This window comes from Diadema antillarum, unplaced genomic scaffold, assembly GCF_040938485.1.
Source record: "Diadema antillarum isolate AM-2024a unplaced genomic scaffold, OU_Dant_1.0 seq00000169_RagTag, whole genome shotgun sequence".
NCBI lineage: Eukaryota > Metazoa > Echinodermata > Echinoidea > Diadematoida > Diadematidae > Diadema > Diadema antillarum.
Window position 1 is genome coordinate 1382409 of NW_027271238.1, and position 20023 is coordinate 1402431.

The window sequence follows — 20023 nt, forward strand, 5'->3', positions numbered from 1 at the left end:
AGCTTTGCGTGTGCCTTAAAGTAGAGTAGCTCCATACATTAATAGATTTAAATACTCTACCTGTGTTACATTGTGTATTACAGATACTGCTTTGATATAATTATGTTATTAATGGCTGAAAGTATATGATTGTTTGCAAGATTATTATTTGATATGTCATATGTTCAGAACAAAGTGTGATCCACGCACTTCAGCATAAGAGATATGTATGTGCAGTGGTTATGTTTAATACATCATTCATGCAAATGAGATATAATTATGTCTCTATACCCTAATTGAGTGCTTTTTATGACTTATGCTATATGATTTGTCTAGTATGTTAACTAGATCAGTGTTTGCATGAGTATAAACAATGTGTTATATAGCTATGCTGGCTAGGCAGCAGCTCTAGTGACCAAGGTCACAGGAGTGCAACTTTAAAGCCCTGTAGCCAGAAGGCTTGAGAGTGACTGGAAAGCCTGTCGTTACTGCCCTTGGTCAATGTTAAGACTTTGTCTGGCCAAGTGGATGGTCAGTACGTCAGTAATGTTCCTGGAAGTCAAGGGGAATGAGTGACCTCTAGCCAATGAGGCAGACTTTGAATGATGTCATAGAAACATGAACCAATGAAATGTCTGCTGGTCAGTTTTCTTCCTGGAAGTTTCTGATTTTCTAGAGAAAGTTTGTAATATTAACATTTTACATAAAGTTAGAAAAGTATAAAAGCCCATAGCTTTGGAGCAAATAGGCATATCTGCTTCCTGCCAGCGCTTTGAGGCCTGCACCCACTTTGCTTGTTACATCGACTGTGTGATCCAGAAAGTTTTTTCACACATTTATCTGCTGAGAGGTTACCACAAAACACTGGTAAAACCTTACAAGCATCAGCTGTACTGTTATATACAAGTTTTATGTGCCTGTGATACAACTGGTTGTGGCACGTACATCCATTGACTGCCGTGTGGAGCAGCTTGTAGTGAAAACGAGTGTTGGCTCTTTTGACTAGGTAAGTCATTGTATTTTTCATAATGTGAATTGCATTGGAGAGTGTTTGTTAATTAAGAACTCCAAACAACAGATTTGGAGATTGCGTATTGAGAGACTCTGATATCATGTATATAAATTCCGAAGTTATTATTATGGTATGCAAATTGATGATCGATGATTGATGCTTGTGTATTACTTGGCAATGTAATATTACAATGCACTACAATGTATTTGCCTTTTGGATGTTTTATGAATGGACATGATTTTGCATAGACTCAAGTTCATTGCTAGACAGACAAAATTGGGAAGCTGACTTGGAATTAGAAGTCAGATGTTTGATTGCATACATATTGAAATGCCCTGTAGACCCTCACACTCAGAGAAAGTGAGGCTATGCTCGAAAACATTGAGGTCTACATTTGCAGCACCCCCCCCCCCCTTTCGTCTGGACTGACAGATTTATGTCCACTGACCGTTCGCTGTGAGTGGCAGAGGTCACTGCACTATTGAAATGTGGAATGTTTAACTCTAGAGGGAGGACTAGCCACTAGATGTGAAGAACCTTGCAAAGAACTAAATGTGAGGAATAGTTGTGCGTTTGTGAATATAAAAAGGTTATATATTCATGCTCTTTATAATGTATACATGTTAACTGTACATGCGTGGTATAGTGTACAACTGCTCAGTGTAATTGTATGCGTGGAGCATTATTTCCACTCAAACCATGAGATTTGAATCGGAGTCACAATATTTGTCGACCCCAGATGAAGCAACTATACTGCCAGTCGATCAGATAGATCACAGCTTTATTTGTGGCAGCAGTGTTGGATATAATTCAGGATGCTGAAAATGTTTAACTGAAGAGAAGTTATTCTGACCGTATTTAGCACCTGTATGTCAAAATGAATTGACAAACATTTGAATGTATGTGACTGGAATTTGTATCTGTATTGTCTAATGCGCTCATATATGTTTATGAGGCATGTATATGTAGAGACAATGTATCAGATCAGATTTTGGAGTGGACTTCCATACTCCTGAAGAAATATTATTGATCAGAAAGACACAATATTAGGAAAGTCCTGTGTCTTGTAAACTCTTTTGACTAGATACATATTTGGATGAGAGCTTTGGCCAGCCTTTGCTTGGTTCAGCGTGACTGACGGCTACTGAGTATTACATCAGCTACCGTGTACGACTGGTTTGCGACTTCTCTGGGCTCGTCGACAGGATAACCGGCGAGAGAGACAAAGAGACAGCAACGAGTCGAGTTATCGTCATACACTGGCAAATATCTAATAATGCTTAATATGTAACAAAGGTTACAATTGAGTCTGTGAACAAATTGAATTGAATGATGTACTTTGTTGAACGACAAACAAGCTAATAAAGTTTGTCATTGGATTATTTTGTCAAAACTTAATCCCAGGTGTGATATTCTTTATTTATGAACTCGGGAGTGTAACATTCGGGTTACATAAATTGGGGGCTTGTCCGGGAACCATTGTTTTCTTAATTGTATAATTGCATTTGTTTGGTGACACATGTTGCCGAAACTGAGTCTTGATTATTATTGTTGATTGTTACTGTTACATTCACCATTTTCGTTCTATTGTACCAAAGAGCCAACACTCGTGTGCAGGAAACAAAGCGATGGCAGGTAAAAGTTTGAAGCAGATTGGTCAGGATTGGTGTAAGAAGGAGGAGATTAGAGTAGAGAATGCCCTCCTACTTGCAACAGGTGTAAAGACTGTGCCAACAGAGGTGTTTGCACTGGCACTGTCAGAGTTATATCCCACATTACTTGAGGTGTTAAGACGGGATGATCCCGATACAGGGGAAACATTGCTCCTGTGTGAATTTGAAAATGCAGTTGCTATGTTAGGATTACAGGCACAGATTGTCATCCCAGTAGATGGGGAGACTATGTGCAGAGTAGTGAGGTTAGACGGTTTAGGACCAGTCAGAGGAAATAGGGTCAGTGTCAAGGACCTGAGGGAGAGAGGTTTAGTTAGGGAATGGAGAAAAGCAGGACGTAGAGCTCAGGAAGTCCAGTCTCAAGACATCCCTACTACTAACAACCTTCCACCCCCTTCCCCTGGTATCAGTGAACCATCCATGTCCTTCCCTGATCGAGACATCCCAATTTTAGCAGCTTCACTAGCACGGTGTGGGCTGACCACAGGGTATCGGAAACTGCGATGCTTCTCTGGTGCAAAGACAGCAGCGCGTGATGAGGATAGCTACCCCATCTGGATAGAGCACGTTGAGAGCCAGATGGAGGAGTGGCAGACTCTGGATGATGCTGAGCGGCGCAAGCGCATTCGTGAGTCATTGCGTCCGCCTGCGTCAAGCATCATTACAGACCTTAGGCGTGAGAATCCCCAGGCCTGCTCTGCAGACTACCTCAGGGCTCTGGATCTGGCTTTTGGCGATACTGACACAGATGATGAACTGTTTGTCACATTTCATCAGACAGTCCAGGCTGAAGGTGAGTCTCCCTCTGAGTATCTTTCTCGCTTACAGGAAGTCATGCGCCATGTGGTTAGGCGAGGAGTTGTCAAGCCACATGACGCCAACAAGGTGAGACTCCGACAGTTCATCAGGGGCATTCTCTACCACGAAATGCTCCTAGTAAACCTACAGCTCAGGGAGCGCCTGGAGAAACCACCGTCCTTCCTGGAACTCCTGTCTTCGGTGAGGAAGCAGGAAGAAGAGGAGAGGGTGAAGAAATCTCTGTCTGCCCCAAGACCCCCTGTCAGCACAAGACCCCAACAGGCTGCCCACCGTAAGGTAGAGCCCTCTATTCTGCCACCCAAAACAGCCTCTCAACCCCATGTACTTCCCCAACCAGTACCTCCACCAGCACCCCAACCCCCCAATAATCCCCCCAAACCTCAGTCGTCCCAGCAGAGTGCTACTGGTGTTCTCTGCTTCAAGTGTGGAGAGGAGGGCCACATCAGTAGAAACTGTCAAAATTCTGTCCTCCCTGATGTACTGAGCAAAAGACTTATCAACTACATCCTTGGCAACCAGGGAAATGAGAAAGGGCGCCTGGGAAGGGGAAACCAGGGGCCCCAAAAATTAGATTCTCCCCCACTTGTTTCTAAAGTTGATGTTTCCAGTAATGATGTTCCCGAAGGTTTAGTAGGAGATGCTATCAACCCAAAATGTTGGATAGATGGAAAGGAGACAAAATGCCTTCTTGATAGTGGGTCTCAGGTCACTCTTATACACAAGAGCCTTTTCGACACACTAGATAGGGAATTGCATGAACTGAGTGACCTAGTCCTGTACCATGGAGGAGATGGGACTATGCCCTATCTGGGTTGGGCTTACGTTAACATAGGTTTTGAACGGTCATTTGCTGGCACAGGGACTGAGTTTAGTACATTGGCTCTTGTAGTACCAGACCCCCAGCGTCCCTGTGACCATAGAGTGATTATTGGCACTAATTCAGGACTTTTCAGGCACTGTTTTGAATCGTGTAGGAGGATGGCTGGAGCACGCTTCGCCCAGTCATTGCAGATTAGTGCGACTTGCAGGGATATCTATGCCAGTATATCAAAACAAGAGAAGGTGTCCCCTGATGGCAAATTGGGCACTGCTAGGACCAAGAAAGGACATAGCACGCAAATACCTCCCCACTCCAAATTGGTAATGACTGCCCAAATTAGGAATCCCCTGAAAGAAGAGATGACTGTTTTCGTAGAGTCTAATCCCCACAGCAAACTTCCAAGTGGGTTACACATAGCCCCAGGAGTACAAAAATTGTCAGGTGGTGCGATTGGAAAGGTAAGGGTGCTGGTGACAAATAGTAGCCCTGAGTCTATCACTGTCCCTGGCAACTGCCCAATAGTGGATGCCTATGTCCCTGACAAGTGTTTCCCTACCCCTAGTAGTTTTCCTACCCAGCCTCACAGTTACACCGAGGCAACCCATTCCCAAGTAAGTGCTAATGTAGGCGATAACACCCCTTCCCCTCAAGTTGACGTTAGTGAGCTGCCCATCAATTGGGGCCCGATTTCCCCGGAGTGGAAAGAAAGGCTGCTCAATCAGTGCAGGCAGAGGAGTGATGTGTTCTCCAGGCATGAATTTGACCTAGGCAGTACAGGCTATGCGGAGCATCAGATTCGTGTTAACGATGACACACCATTCCGTGAGAGGTCTCGGAGGGTGCCTCCCTCTGATCTTAGGGACTTGCAGCAACATCTTCAACAGCTGTTGGAGAACAACATAATTAAGGAGTCTAAGAGTCCCTATGCCTCTCCAATTGTGCTGGTTCGGAAAAAGAATGGTACTTTGAGAATGTGCGTCGACTACCGTACACTCAATTCTCGTACCATTCCCGACCAGTACACAGTGCCCCTGATACAGGAGGCCATTGATTCCCTGAGTGGCAGTAAATGGTTTTCTGTTATCGACTTAAAGTCGGGATTCTATCAAATCCCGATGCGTGAATCTGACAAGGAGAAGACGGCCTTCACTTGTCCTTTGGGGTTTTACCAGTTCGAGCGTATGCCCCAAGGGGTGAAGGGAGCACCAGCAACCTTCCAGAGGCTAATGGAGAAATGCATGTCGGGTCTGAACATGTTAGAGGTGTTAGTGTACATGGATGACCTGATAATCTTCTCCAAAACGCTGGAGGAAATGGAGGAGCGCCTGGCTAGGGTACTGGATAGGTTGCAGCAATTTGGCTTGAAGGTGTCCCCAGAAAAATGCCAATTTTGCTGTCAGTCGGTTAGGTACCTTGGTCATGTAGTCTCCGAGGCTGGGGTACAGACAGATCCAGACAAAGTGGCCGATGTAAGAACCTGGCCCAGGCCACAGACAGTGAGGCATGTCAAGTCTTTCTTAGGATTTGCTGGCTATTACCGGCGATTCATAAAGGACTATGCCAAGATTTCCCGCCCTTTGAACGCACTCACAAGTGGGTGCGTTTACCCCAGGAAGCGAGGACAGCCACCTCCAAAGAAAGTTCCGAGCCCGGATGCCCGAAAGGCAAGTGACCCCCTTGGTGATGCTTGGACTGAGGAGTGTGAGAGGGCTTTTCAGGCTTTGAAGCATTGTCTGGTCACAGCCCCAGTCTTAGCCTTCGCAGACCTGTCAAAGCCTTTTGTGCTCCATGTTGATGCCAGCCGTGATGGACTTGGTGGTGTCCTGTATCAAGATCATGGAGGTAAGCTTCGTCCAGTGGCATATGGGAGTCGGGGACTGTCCCACAGTGAGAAGAACTATCCAGCCCACAAGCTGGAATTTCTTGCTCTTAAGTGGGCAGTCACCGACAAATTCAGGGATTACTTGTATGCAGCAAAAGGTACACGGGTTATGACAGATAATAATCCACTAACATATGTCCTGACGTCTCGATGCCACAGGACATAGATGGCTTGCTGCACTTTCCTGCTTTGATTTTTCCATCCATTATAAGCCAGGAAAGACGAACATTGAAGCAGATGCGCTGTCAAGGAAACCACATCCTCCCAGCCTGGACAAGGAGTTTGAGGATCGCCAGCAGTGCAAGATTAGTGATCTGGAGGCAAGGCTGCATGAGACGTCAGACTCAGGTGAGAAAGTGTCCACACTCTCTGCCTTCTGTCAGACGCATTATGTTTCAGCCAACTCTCCTCCTAGAAGCCAGCCATACGTTGAGACCCTGTGTGCCAGTGCAGAGTCTATCCCAGGTCTGTATGCGAAGGGCTCAGACCTGAATGTAGTAGACTGGGCACAGGCTCAAAAGGCAGATCCGCAACTGAAACTAGTCAGGGATTATGTTGAACGTGGGGAGAGGCCACAGTCTTATACCGGCCTTTCAAGAGAGGCTGCCCTGATACTCCACGAGTTCGACAGGCTAGTTCTGTGCAAAGGAGTCCTCTACAGAACTTTCACTGACTCCTTAGGGAACCGCCATCACCAGTTAGTATTGCCTGCCCAGCGCCGTGTCGAGGCAATGAGGGGCATACACGACAGTGTTGGCCACCTTGGAATCGAGAAGTCCATAGCGTTGGCTAGAGACAGGTTCTACTGGCCAAAGATGAGTGCTGACATTACGGAGTGGGTCAAGCATTGCCCTCGTTGTATAGCAAGAAAGACTCCTCCAAAGCCAGCAGCCCCATTGGTGAGTATTCACACAACCAGCCCCCTGGAGCTGGTTTGCATGGACTTTCTCTCCCTAGAACCAGACCGCTCGAATAAGAAGTCTATCTTGGTAGTGACGGATCACTACACACGATACGCACAAGCCTTCCCAACGAAGGATCAGACTGCTGCCACTGTCGCCAAGGTCCTGTGGGAGAACTTCTTTGTACATTATGGTCTGCCCCAACGCCTTCATTCTGATCAAGGTAGGGACTTTGAGAGTAAAGTGATCCATGAGCTGTCAAGGCTCCTTGGCATTAAGAAATCAAGGACAACTCCTTACCATCCCCAGGGAGACCCTCAGCCTGAGCGTTTCAACAGAACGCTACTGGACATGCTAGGGACCCTGGAGGAGGAGAAGAAGGCAAATTGGAGCAAGTACGTAAGTGCACTTGTACACGCTTACAATTGTTCAAGGAATGACAGTACTGGTTTCTCACCTTATTTCCTCATGTTCGGTAGGGAAGCTAGACTGCCTGTTGATCTGCGATTTGGCACTAGCCCTGACAACTTCACTGGGACTGACCACGTGAAGTATGTCAGCGGGTTGCGTGATCAGCTTACGCGAGCTTACAAACTTGCGTCAGCTGCATCCGGCAAGTCTGCCAGTGCCAACAAGGTCCGCTATGATGCGAAAGTGCGAGCCAATGGTCTGAAACCTGGCGATCGCGTCCTAGTTAGGAACGTTGGACTGACTGGTAAGCAGAAATTAGCTGATAGATGGTATGCGAACCCTTATGTCATCACAAAGCGACTCAACCCTGATATGCCGGTTTACGAAGTTGCACCTGAAGACGGGATTGGTAGGACACGCACCCTACACCGCAACCTTCTCCTACCCATAGAGTACTTGAATGAAGCCCCAGCCCATAACTCAGAGACCCAGAGACCAGGTAAGAAAAGGAGTCCAGCTGATCGGACCCGTTCCAAAAAGTCTATTGCCCCTCCGAGGGAGGAAGAGTCTGACAGTTCAGACTCAAGTGACGAAGAAATCACTCTGCTTTTCGATGTACGCAAGCACATTCACCGCCCACATTCAGGACTTAACATAAATGCACCAGAGTTTGTCCCCTCCCAACCCCCCAGTATTCCCTCTGAGACTACCAGCGAGACCCCTGAACAGATCAACACAGCTGATGTGGTGAGTGACACAGGTGTTTCCGGCGCTTCCGTTTTATCCCCTGACCCCACTACTGAGGAGACATCAACTGATTCAGACTTAGAGAACCAGGCTGGCAGTGACATCAGCATAGATGCCACAAGTGCATCCAGTGGTTCTGGTAGAGCAACACCGGATGATGCAGTCCCCGATTTGAGAGGGGAGAGCATGGAGGAAGAGAGTAGACACACTAGCCCTTTACCCCCAGACGCAGAGTCCAGAGGTAACACCCCTCATACTCTAGCAGAGCCCGAGGCTGAGCAAGCGCAAAATGCAAAGCAAGCAATCGATTCAGAGCCTGCCCCGCAATCCATCAGACGCTCAACTCGCTCTTCAAGGCCGCCGCTACGCATGCAGTACGATACCCTTGGTGAACCCTCTGGTGCTAGGCAAGCAACTTCATCAGGATTCTTTGCTCACCTTAAGCGTAAGATCTTTGGCTTTGATTAATGTAAGGTTCACAGGAGTGAACCCTGGTTTGAAAGGGGAGGATGTAACCCCACCAAAATTTGGGTTACTAAGATTTCTCCAGAAATGTCATCAGACTAGATTCCTACTTCCTTGGAAAACCCATGGTCACTGTTATCACCACCCCCTCCATTCATCCCTCCTCTGACGTCCGTACCCACCTGTTTTCCAACAACCCCTCGATCAGTGCACTGGTAACCCCATGATTAGTCTTAAGATTTCCCCTTCAGCCTTTGACCCCAGTAGCCAATGTCCAATTGTAAACCTGTGTGTATTGAGACTGGTCAAGCCCTGTAAAATGCCCCTGCTGGTGTTAGACTATGTAGGTGTAATAAAACTCAAGGATGGAGCAAGCTAGCCAGTTTAGGGATATTGTTTTAAGCACCCCTCCCTTTTGTTGGTGTGTAGGCACATCAAGAGAAATGAGAGGACCATGTCTCAGAAGAGGAAGGTCATTCTTGCTAGGACAAAGTAGTAGTTGCTTTGGGATTTAGGGACAGTGTCCTACCATGGGCAAAGCCTATACAGAGTGGACTGGTTCTAACTGTAGACCAACATTTTCTGTGACAATGACGTAGAGTGCACGTCTAGCCCAAATTCTGTCCTCTCCTATTCCTTTCCCTCCCCATTTCTCTGCCCCCCTAATTTCCAATGAACTGTTTAGGCTAGCTTTGCGTGTGCCTTAAAGTAGAGTAGCTCCATACATTAATAGATTTAAATACTCTACCTGTGTTACATTGTGTATTACAGATACTGCTTTGATATAATTATGTTATTAATGGCTGAAAGTATATGATTGTTTGCAAGATTATTATTTGATATGTCATATGTTCAGAACAAAGTGTGATCCACGCACTTCAGCATAAGAGATATGTATGTGCAGTGGTTATGTTTAATACATCATTCATGCAAATGAGATATAATTATGTCTCTATACCCTAATTGAGTGCTTTTTATGACTTATGCTATATGATTTGTCTAGTATGTTAACTAGATCAGTGTTTGCATGAGTATAAACAATGTGTTATATAGCTATGCTGGCTAGGCAGCAGCTCTAGTGACCAAGGTCACAGGAGTGCAACTTTAAAGCCCTGTAGCCAGAAGGCTTGAGAGTGACTGGAAAGCCTGTCGTTACTGCCCTTGGTCAATGTTAAGACTTTGTCTGGCCAAGTGGATGGTCAGTACGTCAGTAATGTTCCTGGAAGTCAAGGGGAATGAGTGACCTCTAGCCAATGAGGCAGACTTTGAATGATGTCATAGAAACATGAACCAATGAAATGTCTGCTGGTCAGTTTTCTTCCTGGAAGTTTCTGATTTTCTAGAGAAAGTTTGTAATATTAACATTTTACATAAAGTTAGAAAAGTATAAAAGCCCATAGCTTTGGAGCAAATAGGCATATCTGCTTCCTGCCAGCGCTTTGAGGCCTGCACCCACTTTGCTTGTTACATCGACTGTGTGATCCAGAAAGTTTTTTCACACATTTATCTGCTGAGAGGTTACCACAAAACACTGGTAAAACCTTACAAGCATCAGCTGTACTGTTATATACAAGTTTTATGTGCCTGTGATACAACTGGTTGTGGCACGTACATCCATTGACTGCCGTGTGGAGCAGCTTGTAGTGAAAACGAGTGTTGGCTCTTTTGACTAGGTAAGTCATTGTATTTTTCATAATGTGAATTGCATTGGAGAGTGTTTGTTAATTAAGAACTCCAAACAACAGATTTGGAGATTGCGTATTGAGAGACTCTGATATCATGTATATAAATTCCGAAGTTATTATTATGGTATGCAAATTGATGATCGATGATTGATGCTTGTGTATTACTTGGCAATGTAATATTACAATGCACTACAATGTATTTGCCTTTTGGATGTTTTATGAATGGACATGATTTTGCATAGACTCAAGTTCATTGCTAGACAGACAAAATTGGGAAGCTGACTTGGAATTAGAAGTCAGATGTTTGATTGCATACATATTGAAATGCCCTGTAGACCCTCACACTCAGAGAAAGTGAGGCTATGCTCGAAAACATTGAGGTCTACATTTGCAGCACCCCCCCCCCTTTCGTCTGGACTGACAGATTTATGTCCACTGACCGTTCGCTGTGAGTGGCAGAGGTCACTGCACTATTGAAATGTGGAATGTTTAACTCTAGAGGGAGGACTAGCCACTAGATGTGAAGAACCTTGCAAAGAACTAAATGTGAGGAATAGTTGTGCGTTTGTGAATATAAAAAGGTTATATATTCATGCTCTTTATAATGTATACATGTTAACTGTACATGCGTGGTATAGTGTACAACTGCTCAGTGTAATTGTTGTATGCGTGGAGCATTATTTCCACTCAAACCATGAGATTTGAATCGGAGTCACAATATTTGTCGACCCCAGATGAAGCAACTATACTGCCAGTCGATCAGATAGATCACAGCTTTATTTGTGGCAGCAGTGTTGGATATAATTCAGGATGCTGAAAATGTTTAACTGAAGAGAAGTTATTCTGACCGTATTTAGCACCTGTATGTCAAAATGAATTGACAAACATTTGAATGTATGTGACTGGAATTTGTATCTGTATTGTCTAATGCGCTCATATATGTTTATGAGGCATGTATATGTAGAGACAATGTATCAGATCAGATTTTGGAGTGGACTTCCATACTCCTGAAGAAATATTATTGATCAGAAAGACACAATATTAGGAAAGTCCTGTGTCTTGTAAACTCTTTTGACTAGATACATATTTGGATGAGAGCTTTGGCCAGCCTTTGCTTGGTTCAGCGTGACTGACGGCTACTGAGTATTACATCAGCTACCGTGTACGACTGGTTTGCGACTTCTCTGGGCTCGTCGACAGGATAACCGGCGAGAGAGACAAAGAGACAGCAACGAGTCGAGTTATCGTCATACACTGGCAAATATCTAATAATGCTTAATATGTAACAAAGGTTACAATTGAGTCTGTGAACAAATTGAATTGAATGATGTACTTTGTTGAACGACAAACAAGCTAATAAAGTTTGTCATTGGATTATTTTGTCAAAACTTAATCCCAGGTGTGATATTCTTTATTTATGAACTCGGGAGTGTAACATTCGGGTTACAATTATATCTGTGATCACTCTGTGACCAGCGAGACTCTAGTTGCCACTAGGTCACCACATAGCCTCCAAGCTAATGAGATGCCCACATTACATTCCAAAATTTAACAACACAGAAATCTAATTTACATTTTCTGAAAGTGGAAAATATCTAGCTTTTCTTTGAAATAGGATGTTATTTCATTGTTCGTTTCATCCTTGTGGTTCTTGATAGCAATTTGACCAATGACTGACAACAAGTTCTTGATCAACAACATTTCACGCTCACAAAATATATGGTGTATAAAATTGTCAGGTGAGTATGATAGGGGTGTTAAGTCACCACTAAAGCGATAGTGTTCGTGGCAGCTTAACGCCCTTATTCTCAATAGACAAGATATGTAGTATACTACACTGAGTATATTCATGACGGTATACAAATGCTTACCTTGATACTCCCCCCTCCCCCCAACCCCACCCACACACACCCACATACACATACATCACAGTCTTTGCTGGAAAAAGAAAACAAACTAGAATCTTTTAATATGTAACAATTAAAGCTCACGCACCTTTTGATTTGACATTAGGATCAGCATGTGACTCCAGCAAGAGATCAAGGCAGTCCAGCCGGTCGTACTGAGCTGCATACATCACGGGGTCCCGACCCAGGTCATCTACCGCATGCACACAAGAGGCCTCTGAATGCGGGAAAAGCAAATAGTAATTGACAAAGCATTTGAGTTACCTTTGAAGAACTTTTGAACTATTAAAGTATCACAATGAATGGTTTATTCTGAATCACTAAGCAAGGCAATGGCAACTTATAAGTGTACAATGTATGTGTACTGTGGAAATACACAAGATAGTGTATTTATCCATACATGTCTGGAATATAGAGCCAGAGCCTGAGGGGAAAAAGAGATCAATCACTAGTTATCTAGTGCAGTTACTGGACTCATAATTGAAAGAAGCCATATAAAGTATGAGTATAGAAGATGCAGCCTTCGTTATCTTGAAATGCCAGGGAGGGGAATGAAAAATAGTCATGTCCTCAGTACAATTGTAAGTCCTGGCTATTTGAGAATCTGGATAACAATATGAGTATCATTAGCTAAGATATCAAAAAAGTTATTCTGCTATTCAACAGCAGTCTCTTTTCTCTCCCTATCGATAATTTCATGATTTTTTATTTCAATTCATTTAAAAAAAATTCTTTATGATGTTAATGTGAGAAGGTCATAACTTCAAGGCTACAAATGGATAAGCATCATGATGCCATCAGATGGCTATCATTCAACAAATCTACACAAAACTTACAGTCAGACCAATGACATCTGACATTTTACAGCTATACCAAAGCCTGTTCTTACATAATATGGAGACTGGTTGAACAGACCACTGAATAAGCTGTTATTTTCGCGTACAGATATTTTCTCGAATTAGGTCACAGACATTTTCGTGAGATGATGTTTTCGCGAATCGACACTGAAGCTATCATAAATGCATTGCTACCATAGCATATGGCAACATTTTCGCGTGTTGTTAACTTTGCGATCCAACGGTGATTCGCAAAATTCGCAAAAATGAAACCCTCGCAAAAATAACAGCTTATACAGTAATTCCTCCTCTAAGGAAGCTTGTGAACTGTACTGTACATCAAGTACATGAAAGTATGATCATTTATCACATGTAATGGAAAAAAAAAGTGACTCAATATAACTTACAGTCTGGTTTATTAAGACAGAATTAGTCTTAAAATTGTATCATGCAAAAAGCTTGCCAACTGTAAATGATTACTTACAAAACATGCAATCCATGATTTGGCTAAGCCTAGAAACAAAATATGTCTCAGTCTAAATGTCTCTCATTACATAGCTACATTGTAGAATGAGCTCAGCTGGAGAATCTGTAGGATATATAATGGAGGTATTTAAAATCAAATCAACCCTGCAAGTCTGCTGCTTTGCACTTTTATGTGAAGATACTCAGTATTCAAGTGTTTTTCTGCCAGTTGCAAGAATGTACTTTGTTGACTCAGAAATGGCTGTAAACAGCATCAAGTCAAATGTACCGGTAAATGCACAAAGCACATAATGTACAGTTATGTACAATGTATGCAATGATGGTCAAATCAATCTAACTGCATTTCTTTCATGAATTTCACTTTCATTCTGATATTTTTTTTTTCCAAACACAGAAGAGGGATGTGAATTATGGTAAAAACAAAAATTTGCACATTCATGAAACTTTCTTGAATTTTGCGATGAGCCAAGATTCATAAAGTAAAATGCATGTGACATTATATTTTTTTTTTGTGTGTGTGTGTGTACACATTACATTCAATGTCAGCGGCAAATTGCAGAAGTTTCATCGCGAGAAAAAAAGCCGTCGGCTCCAATTCACAAAAGTTTCATGCCACAAATGGTTTTACAGTACGTCGCTTACTGTACATTTGCCCTGGTACTCATATCATTAATCACACTAGACACATGATAAAACTGTATGTGAACTGCACAGTACAATTGAGACACAGTTTATAATACATAATATCTGAAGCTCTATACCAAGTGTGAGAGAAGGAAAATCATAATTTCTGGAGAGCTGTAAACTACTAGTTCACACAGAATCATGCTCTGAATGGCATGCACAAGATGTTGATACATCCAGAATGAAAAAAAAAAAGTTGAAAAATGTCACAAGAATACTAACGGTACACGTACAACATTGTACCAAATTAACAAGAAAAGAGAGGACTGCTTTCACTCTTTAACTAATTATCAAGCATTACCATGAATCTTTACCAGTTCTGACTTACGGCTGTACTGAAGAGATCTTTTCTTATTTCTCTACTTTATACTAGTCTTATAGCTCGCAGACTAAATAAAGGTCATTAGTCACATGCATGCAAATGTCACACCAAATCTTACCCCTACATTTTACCGTGGCTATAATGGAAATGAGCCATTTACTCTAAACTGATATTTTACAAAATGGCTACATCCAACTTCGCAACTGGTTGAATGGAGTTTCTAGCATGTTTGATCTCCAGTGTTGATGAATTGTCAAAAAAAAAAGCAAAACACATTCTTGATATTGAAATTTAATTTACTTTAATATGATTGGCAAGTCACCTCAAAAGTCCCTTTAACACTCAGAGTGTAAGCATCTTCATACACATGTAGTTTGAGCAAGGTGCCCCTCTTTAGTGCATCACATGGGGTCTATATATCCATAGCAACGGCTACAAGAAGGGTTGGTGACTTTCTCTGGATAGATCTGTAACTGTGTTTGCAAAAGATTTTTGAGCAGTGCATTTTGAACTGCTCTGATTACATCCAGGGCCATCAACAGTGAAACCGATACAAGGGAGGTTATACAGAAAAATCATGCAAAGATACGTACTTGTGTCCTAATGCATCTCCACAGGTGACAATAATTCCCAAATCAGAGAAGCTTTAAAATATCCTTTTGTCAGGGTGTGGATATACAATGCATTGCTAAATCTACTCCAGGAGGTTAATTTAGCATGTCTGCAGTGTACCATATTGCTGCTCATCTTGTGTAGCTACAGTGCATGAACTCAGCCTTTAAACTTTAAATTGCATAAAAAAAGCAAACAGGAGAATTGCAATTTTGCCCACATGATTACAGCGGGCCATTAGAGGAGATTGCAGTAACATGTAGGACATACACATAGATCCTGAGTGTTTACCCTACAGATATACACACATTTTTATACATGGTAGTTAAGGGTGTATTGCGGTTAATGGGCAATCCATTGTTTTTTAATAGGCATGACATGAGTTTTCTTGCTTTACATGTATTGGTAGACGTACATTCATGTACCTTGCCTGAATTAAAGCCCATACAGTATGAAACATGGAAGACATACGTACTACAGACTGTATGACCACCACCTGCTCCTTGCCTCAATGTACACTGGATGATCTTTTCAACAGGCACCTGTATTATTGGAGCTCTTTCCATAATACATGTGTATGATCTTTGGTTTTTACGTGAGGCTCCTTTCATTATAAAATCTTTATAACTGAAAATTACTGAATAGTTAGTTTCGTGTCTAATACAATACTGTATATCCCTTAAGAAATAAAAAGCATAAAACTCTACACACAAACAGTTCGTAAAATAAAAGAGAGCAGGGTACTGTACAAAGCTAGAATCAAAATTTCATTTTTATTCAATTCAGTCCATTCCTCTCAATGTGCATTTAAATACATTGTGTGCATGTGTGTGTGTGTATGTGTGTGTGTGTGTGTGTGTGTGTGTGTATGTATGTAATCATGTAAAAATTTGACAAAGCAATACTACTAGAATATGACATGTACACTAAGAATACAAAAAAAATACTGATATAATGAAGCACAGTCCTTATTGATTGTGAAGACATTCTGTTGACAAGATGTACTGGACATCAGTGATAACTTTGTGTAGAAATGAAAGATAAAGAACCCCCTCAAAAAACAACAACAACAAACAAACAAACAAACAAACAAATAAGCAAACAAACAAACACACAAACAACTTACAAAATTAGATGTTTAGCAAACTTGACAAGCCAGAAAGAGGCTTGTTGTGACTGATCCCAGTATGGTATTTCATGAGTTCAGACATTGTTGCTGACAAGTGTCATTATACTCATCCTAGTGTACAGTATATTTTAAAGTATCAATAGCAGAGTTGACACCCGGTCTTCCATATTGTACAGTGAGACGTATCAATTTTCAAATACCTCAAAGATTGTACCCCTTCCCGGTTTCCCTCCTTGCAAAGAATTTTGTACTTTTTGGTTTAATCTTCCTCATACCCTATGAAATTGACATTCAGTCACCTTCACATCAACCTGCCCCCCCCCCAAACTACATTGTATATATGTCATCAGGGAATCTAATACACTTGTCAGCACTTCAATCATGCCAGCCACCCACTTGGTGGCTGGAGTAATTACGCATATATGTACTCAGGCTTCCACACTCAGGCTTGTGTACGTTGCCATGCCAACGGCCGGTACGGCCCTGGCCTTTCTGATTCAATGAGGAGCCTTGTGCTTTGTGCCACACTGTATTATGGATGTCATAAGAATTGCGAGCAGTTGTGGAAAGTAGGATGCCGACGATTCAATTTGTCAATGGTGTCATCAGGTGCACTACCTACTTTCTCATCCATAATCGTGATTATCAATTTACCATTTCATTGACGCCATCAATGGCACTTTTTGACCAAAATGTCCAAACATATATGGGTAATAAAACTGCAACATTCATTTACACACTCTATAGCTAACTCTAGCTAATTGTTTCATTTCCCCTTTCTGAATTTGACCCATAACTGCAATCATTTTGATCCATCAGAAATAAAATGGGAAGGGTACGAAAAGAGCGGAATGCTGCATCACATGTACAATTTCCAAGCATTTATAAGTATAAACTTTGGCTTGGAACCACTTCATGTTCAGTTCTCTCGCTATTAGTTTTGTTTGGTACGATGCAATGCATGATTCTCCTACACTGTTTTAAGCCATGGTCTATTTTTTTTATGTATAGTCTTTTGCTTTCTTCATGTGTTGATGGCAATATGAGACAAGGCCTCAATCAATGCAAGCAATCGATGTCAACTTTACAACCCATCATCAAACAGACAAAGCTTGCTATGAATCTGGCATTATTATTTTCCTTCAAAAATAACTATATCAGGAGAGTTAGCTTAATAGATGTGAGAAATGAACTGTGAAAGGGAGCTGGACATGGATAGATCTAAAATGGATAGATAGATAGATAGAGACAGGGAGAGAAAGACACAGAGAGAAAGGGAGAGAGAGAGAACAGAAGAGAGAACAAGAGAAAACAGAAAATCAATAACACCCTGCAGCAGTTAGCAAAGTGCACCATGGCTCACTTGATTCAAATTTCACACACATGCACATAGTAGCCTGCTGTATTGTGCAGATTACTGGCCAGTGGTAAAGCAGGTCACAGAGTGTATCATGCATCCCCCTCGCTGAGCTGTTTTTCTGTACTCCTTACTTTCATCTAAGTTATTATGGTCTTCTCTTTCTTTGTATCTTTCTTTGCACTTTAATGGGCTGGTATAGTTTCGGTTGAGGTGGTGAACTCAGATTTTAACTTTCTTGTGAGATAATTAGAAACCACTCATGAAATATCAAAGACCATACGATTCTAAGAGGAATCAAAAGTTCACTTCATGAAAATTGGTTTTGAAATGCCCTAGATATCTGAAATGAATTAAAAGTAATCCTAATCCACCTTTCAATTATTAGGACCTCTTTGTTTTGGGATATTTCAGCCATTTCACAACCAATTTTCATCAAATAAAATTTAAGTTTCTCTTAGAATCAATTATATGCTCATTAGTATTTCATAAGAGGTTGGTCATTACATGTATCTCACAAAAAATGGAAACCCAAAGCCCCATCTCAACCAAAGCTTTATATACCATCCCTTTATTTCAAGGGGTAGATGTTCTACAATAACTTTTCCTTCTTCATCATCTTTCCTATTTTCTTCTTTCGTATCAATGTCAATTTTGTATTTTCTTCATCATACTTGTACATGTACTTTATACAACATCATGGTTTTGAATTCTGGTTCTTCTTCTCCTTCTTCAACTTCCTCGTCTTTCTTCTTGATATGAATACTGATTTTTGCATATTCCGTTATCGCCTCAGGTTGCCATAGCATCAAATACATCTCTTCTGTTGAGAATGAGAAGGGCGTTAAGTGGTCATGAACACTATTTAGTGGCAACTTAACGCCCTTATCATTCTCAGCCGACGATCTTATGATTGTCTTTGCATGGGATATTACTTTATGTTCGGTCAAAAAAAAAGAAGAAGAAGATAAAGATGTCTGAATTAGAAAGGCAATGTACCCTAGAGAAGTGTTTCACATCCATTGCATGGAGAAATTTCAATCCATATGGCCATTAAGTTTAATACCTTCAACACTGCAGGAATTTGTTTCACTGTGTATACATTAATGTATCAGATACAGGATACATACATGTTTCACATACTTCAACACATCTATTGTGGTAAAGTCAAAGTCAGACACTGGTGATAGAGGATACTGTTACCTTCTGACTTTTTCCCCCCTTTTCCTAGCAGTTTGCTGGTTTATAACTTTGACAGTCTGAATATTTCTGACTAACTGAGAGATACGGATAACTTTAGTGGTAATGTTTACATTACACTAGAGGCTTTTCCCTTCATTTCAGAGCTCAAAGCACTAGCACACAATGAGTAATGGTACAAATGTAGTTGATGCACATTTTACAACAATGCACAATATGGTACCAAGGTTCTTTACCATGTCCACTTATACTTCTGTGCATGTAATCTTGAGTTAAGAGAATCTTAACATGGAAGCTCTCTATACAAAGACGTTTCAGAGCAGCTTCCTGACTGCCTTCCACAATTTGAATAGGATTTGGTGTCCGACAGTAATCATCTGTGCGGGGTCAGTACAAAGACACCGTACCTGTGGAATCCCTTCCCCATTCAGACCTGAATCCAAATCCCCCCTTTGTTCTCCTCCTTTTAGCCTCGGTCCTAGTCTTCTCTGGCTTCTCCAGCAGCACTAGGCTACCACCTGTCTCAGAGGAGGGGATCCCACAGGGGTGGCCTTTGCACCCCGTCCCATGACAAGAGGAAGTCTATACCCTCCTTGAGGGTTCTCCTTCTCCTTGAGGAACCAAGGCCCTGTTTCATATTAAAAGCTGTTCGTAAAGTTACAAACAACTTTCGAGCGACTGGTGATCAGTTCTGATGTGCTATACTTTAAAATCAGAATTTCCATAATTCAGCACAAGAATTGATCACCAGTCGCTCGTAAGTTGTTCGTAACTTTACGAACAGCTTTATGAAGCACCCCCATGTCTACCAGCATCCATCCTCCCTGTAGCAGCTAGTCCTCTATTTTCTTTTAATATCCTACTGGGTCAATTCCATTGTGACTTATGGGACAAAGTGACAATTTTCAGCAATTTCAAACCAGTATTTTGAGAAAATAGTTGCATCAAATGCATTTTTCTCAGTTCATGGTTAGATCCATCATATCACAGTTTATGAAAACACCATACTTAGTTTGAAAAGTATCATTGCATTACGTACAGCAACGAAAAATTGCTGTCGTGACTTATGGGACATCTGAGGACCACAGTTTTTCA

The 20023-nt window shown here is 41.9% G+C and overlaps 1 protein-coding gene across 1 annotated transcript in view; it reads right to left on the minus strand.

Annotated features, from left to right (window-relative positions):
- Nucleotides 1-20023, minus strand: part of LOC139728203 (uncharacterized) — a 50096-nt gene that overhangs the window by 18162 nt on the left and 11911 nt on the right. The window contains exon 3 of the mRNA XM_071639164.1: nt 12391-12519. Within this exon, the coding sequence (XP_071495265.1) occupies nt 12391-12519 (129 nt within the window). The remainder of the gene's footprint in view (nt 1-12390; nt 12520-20023) is intronic.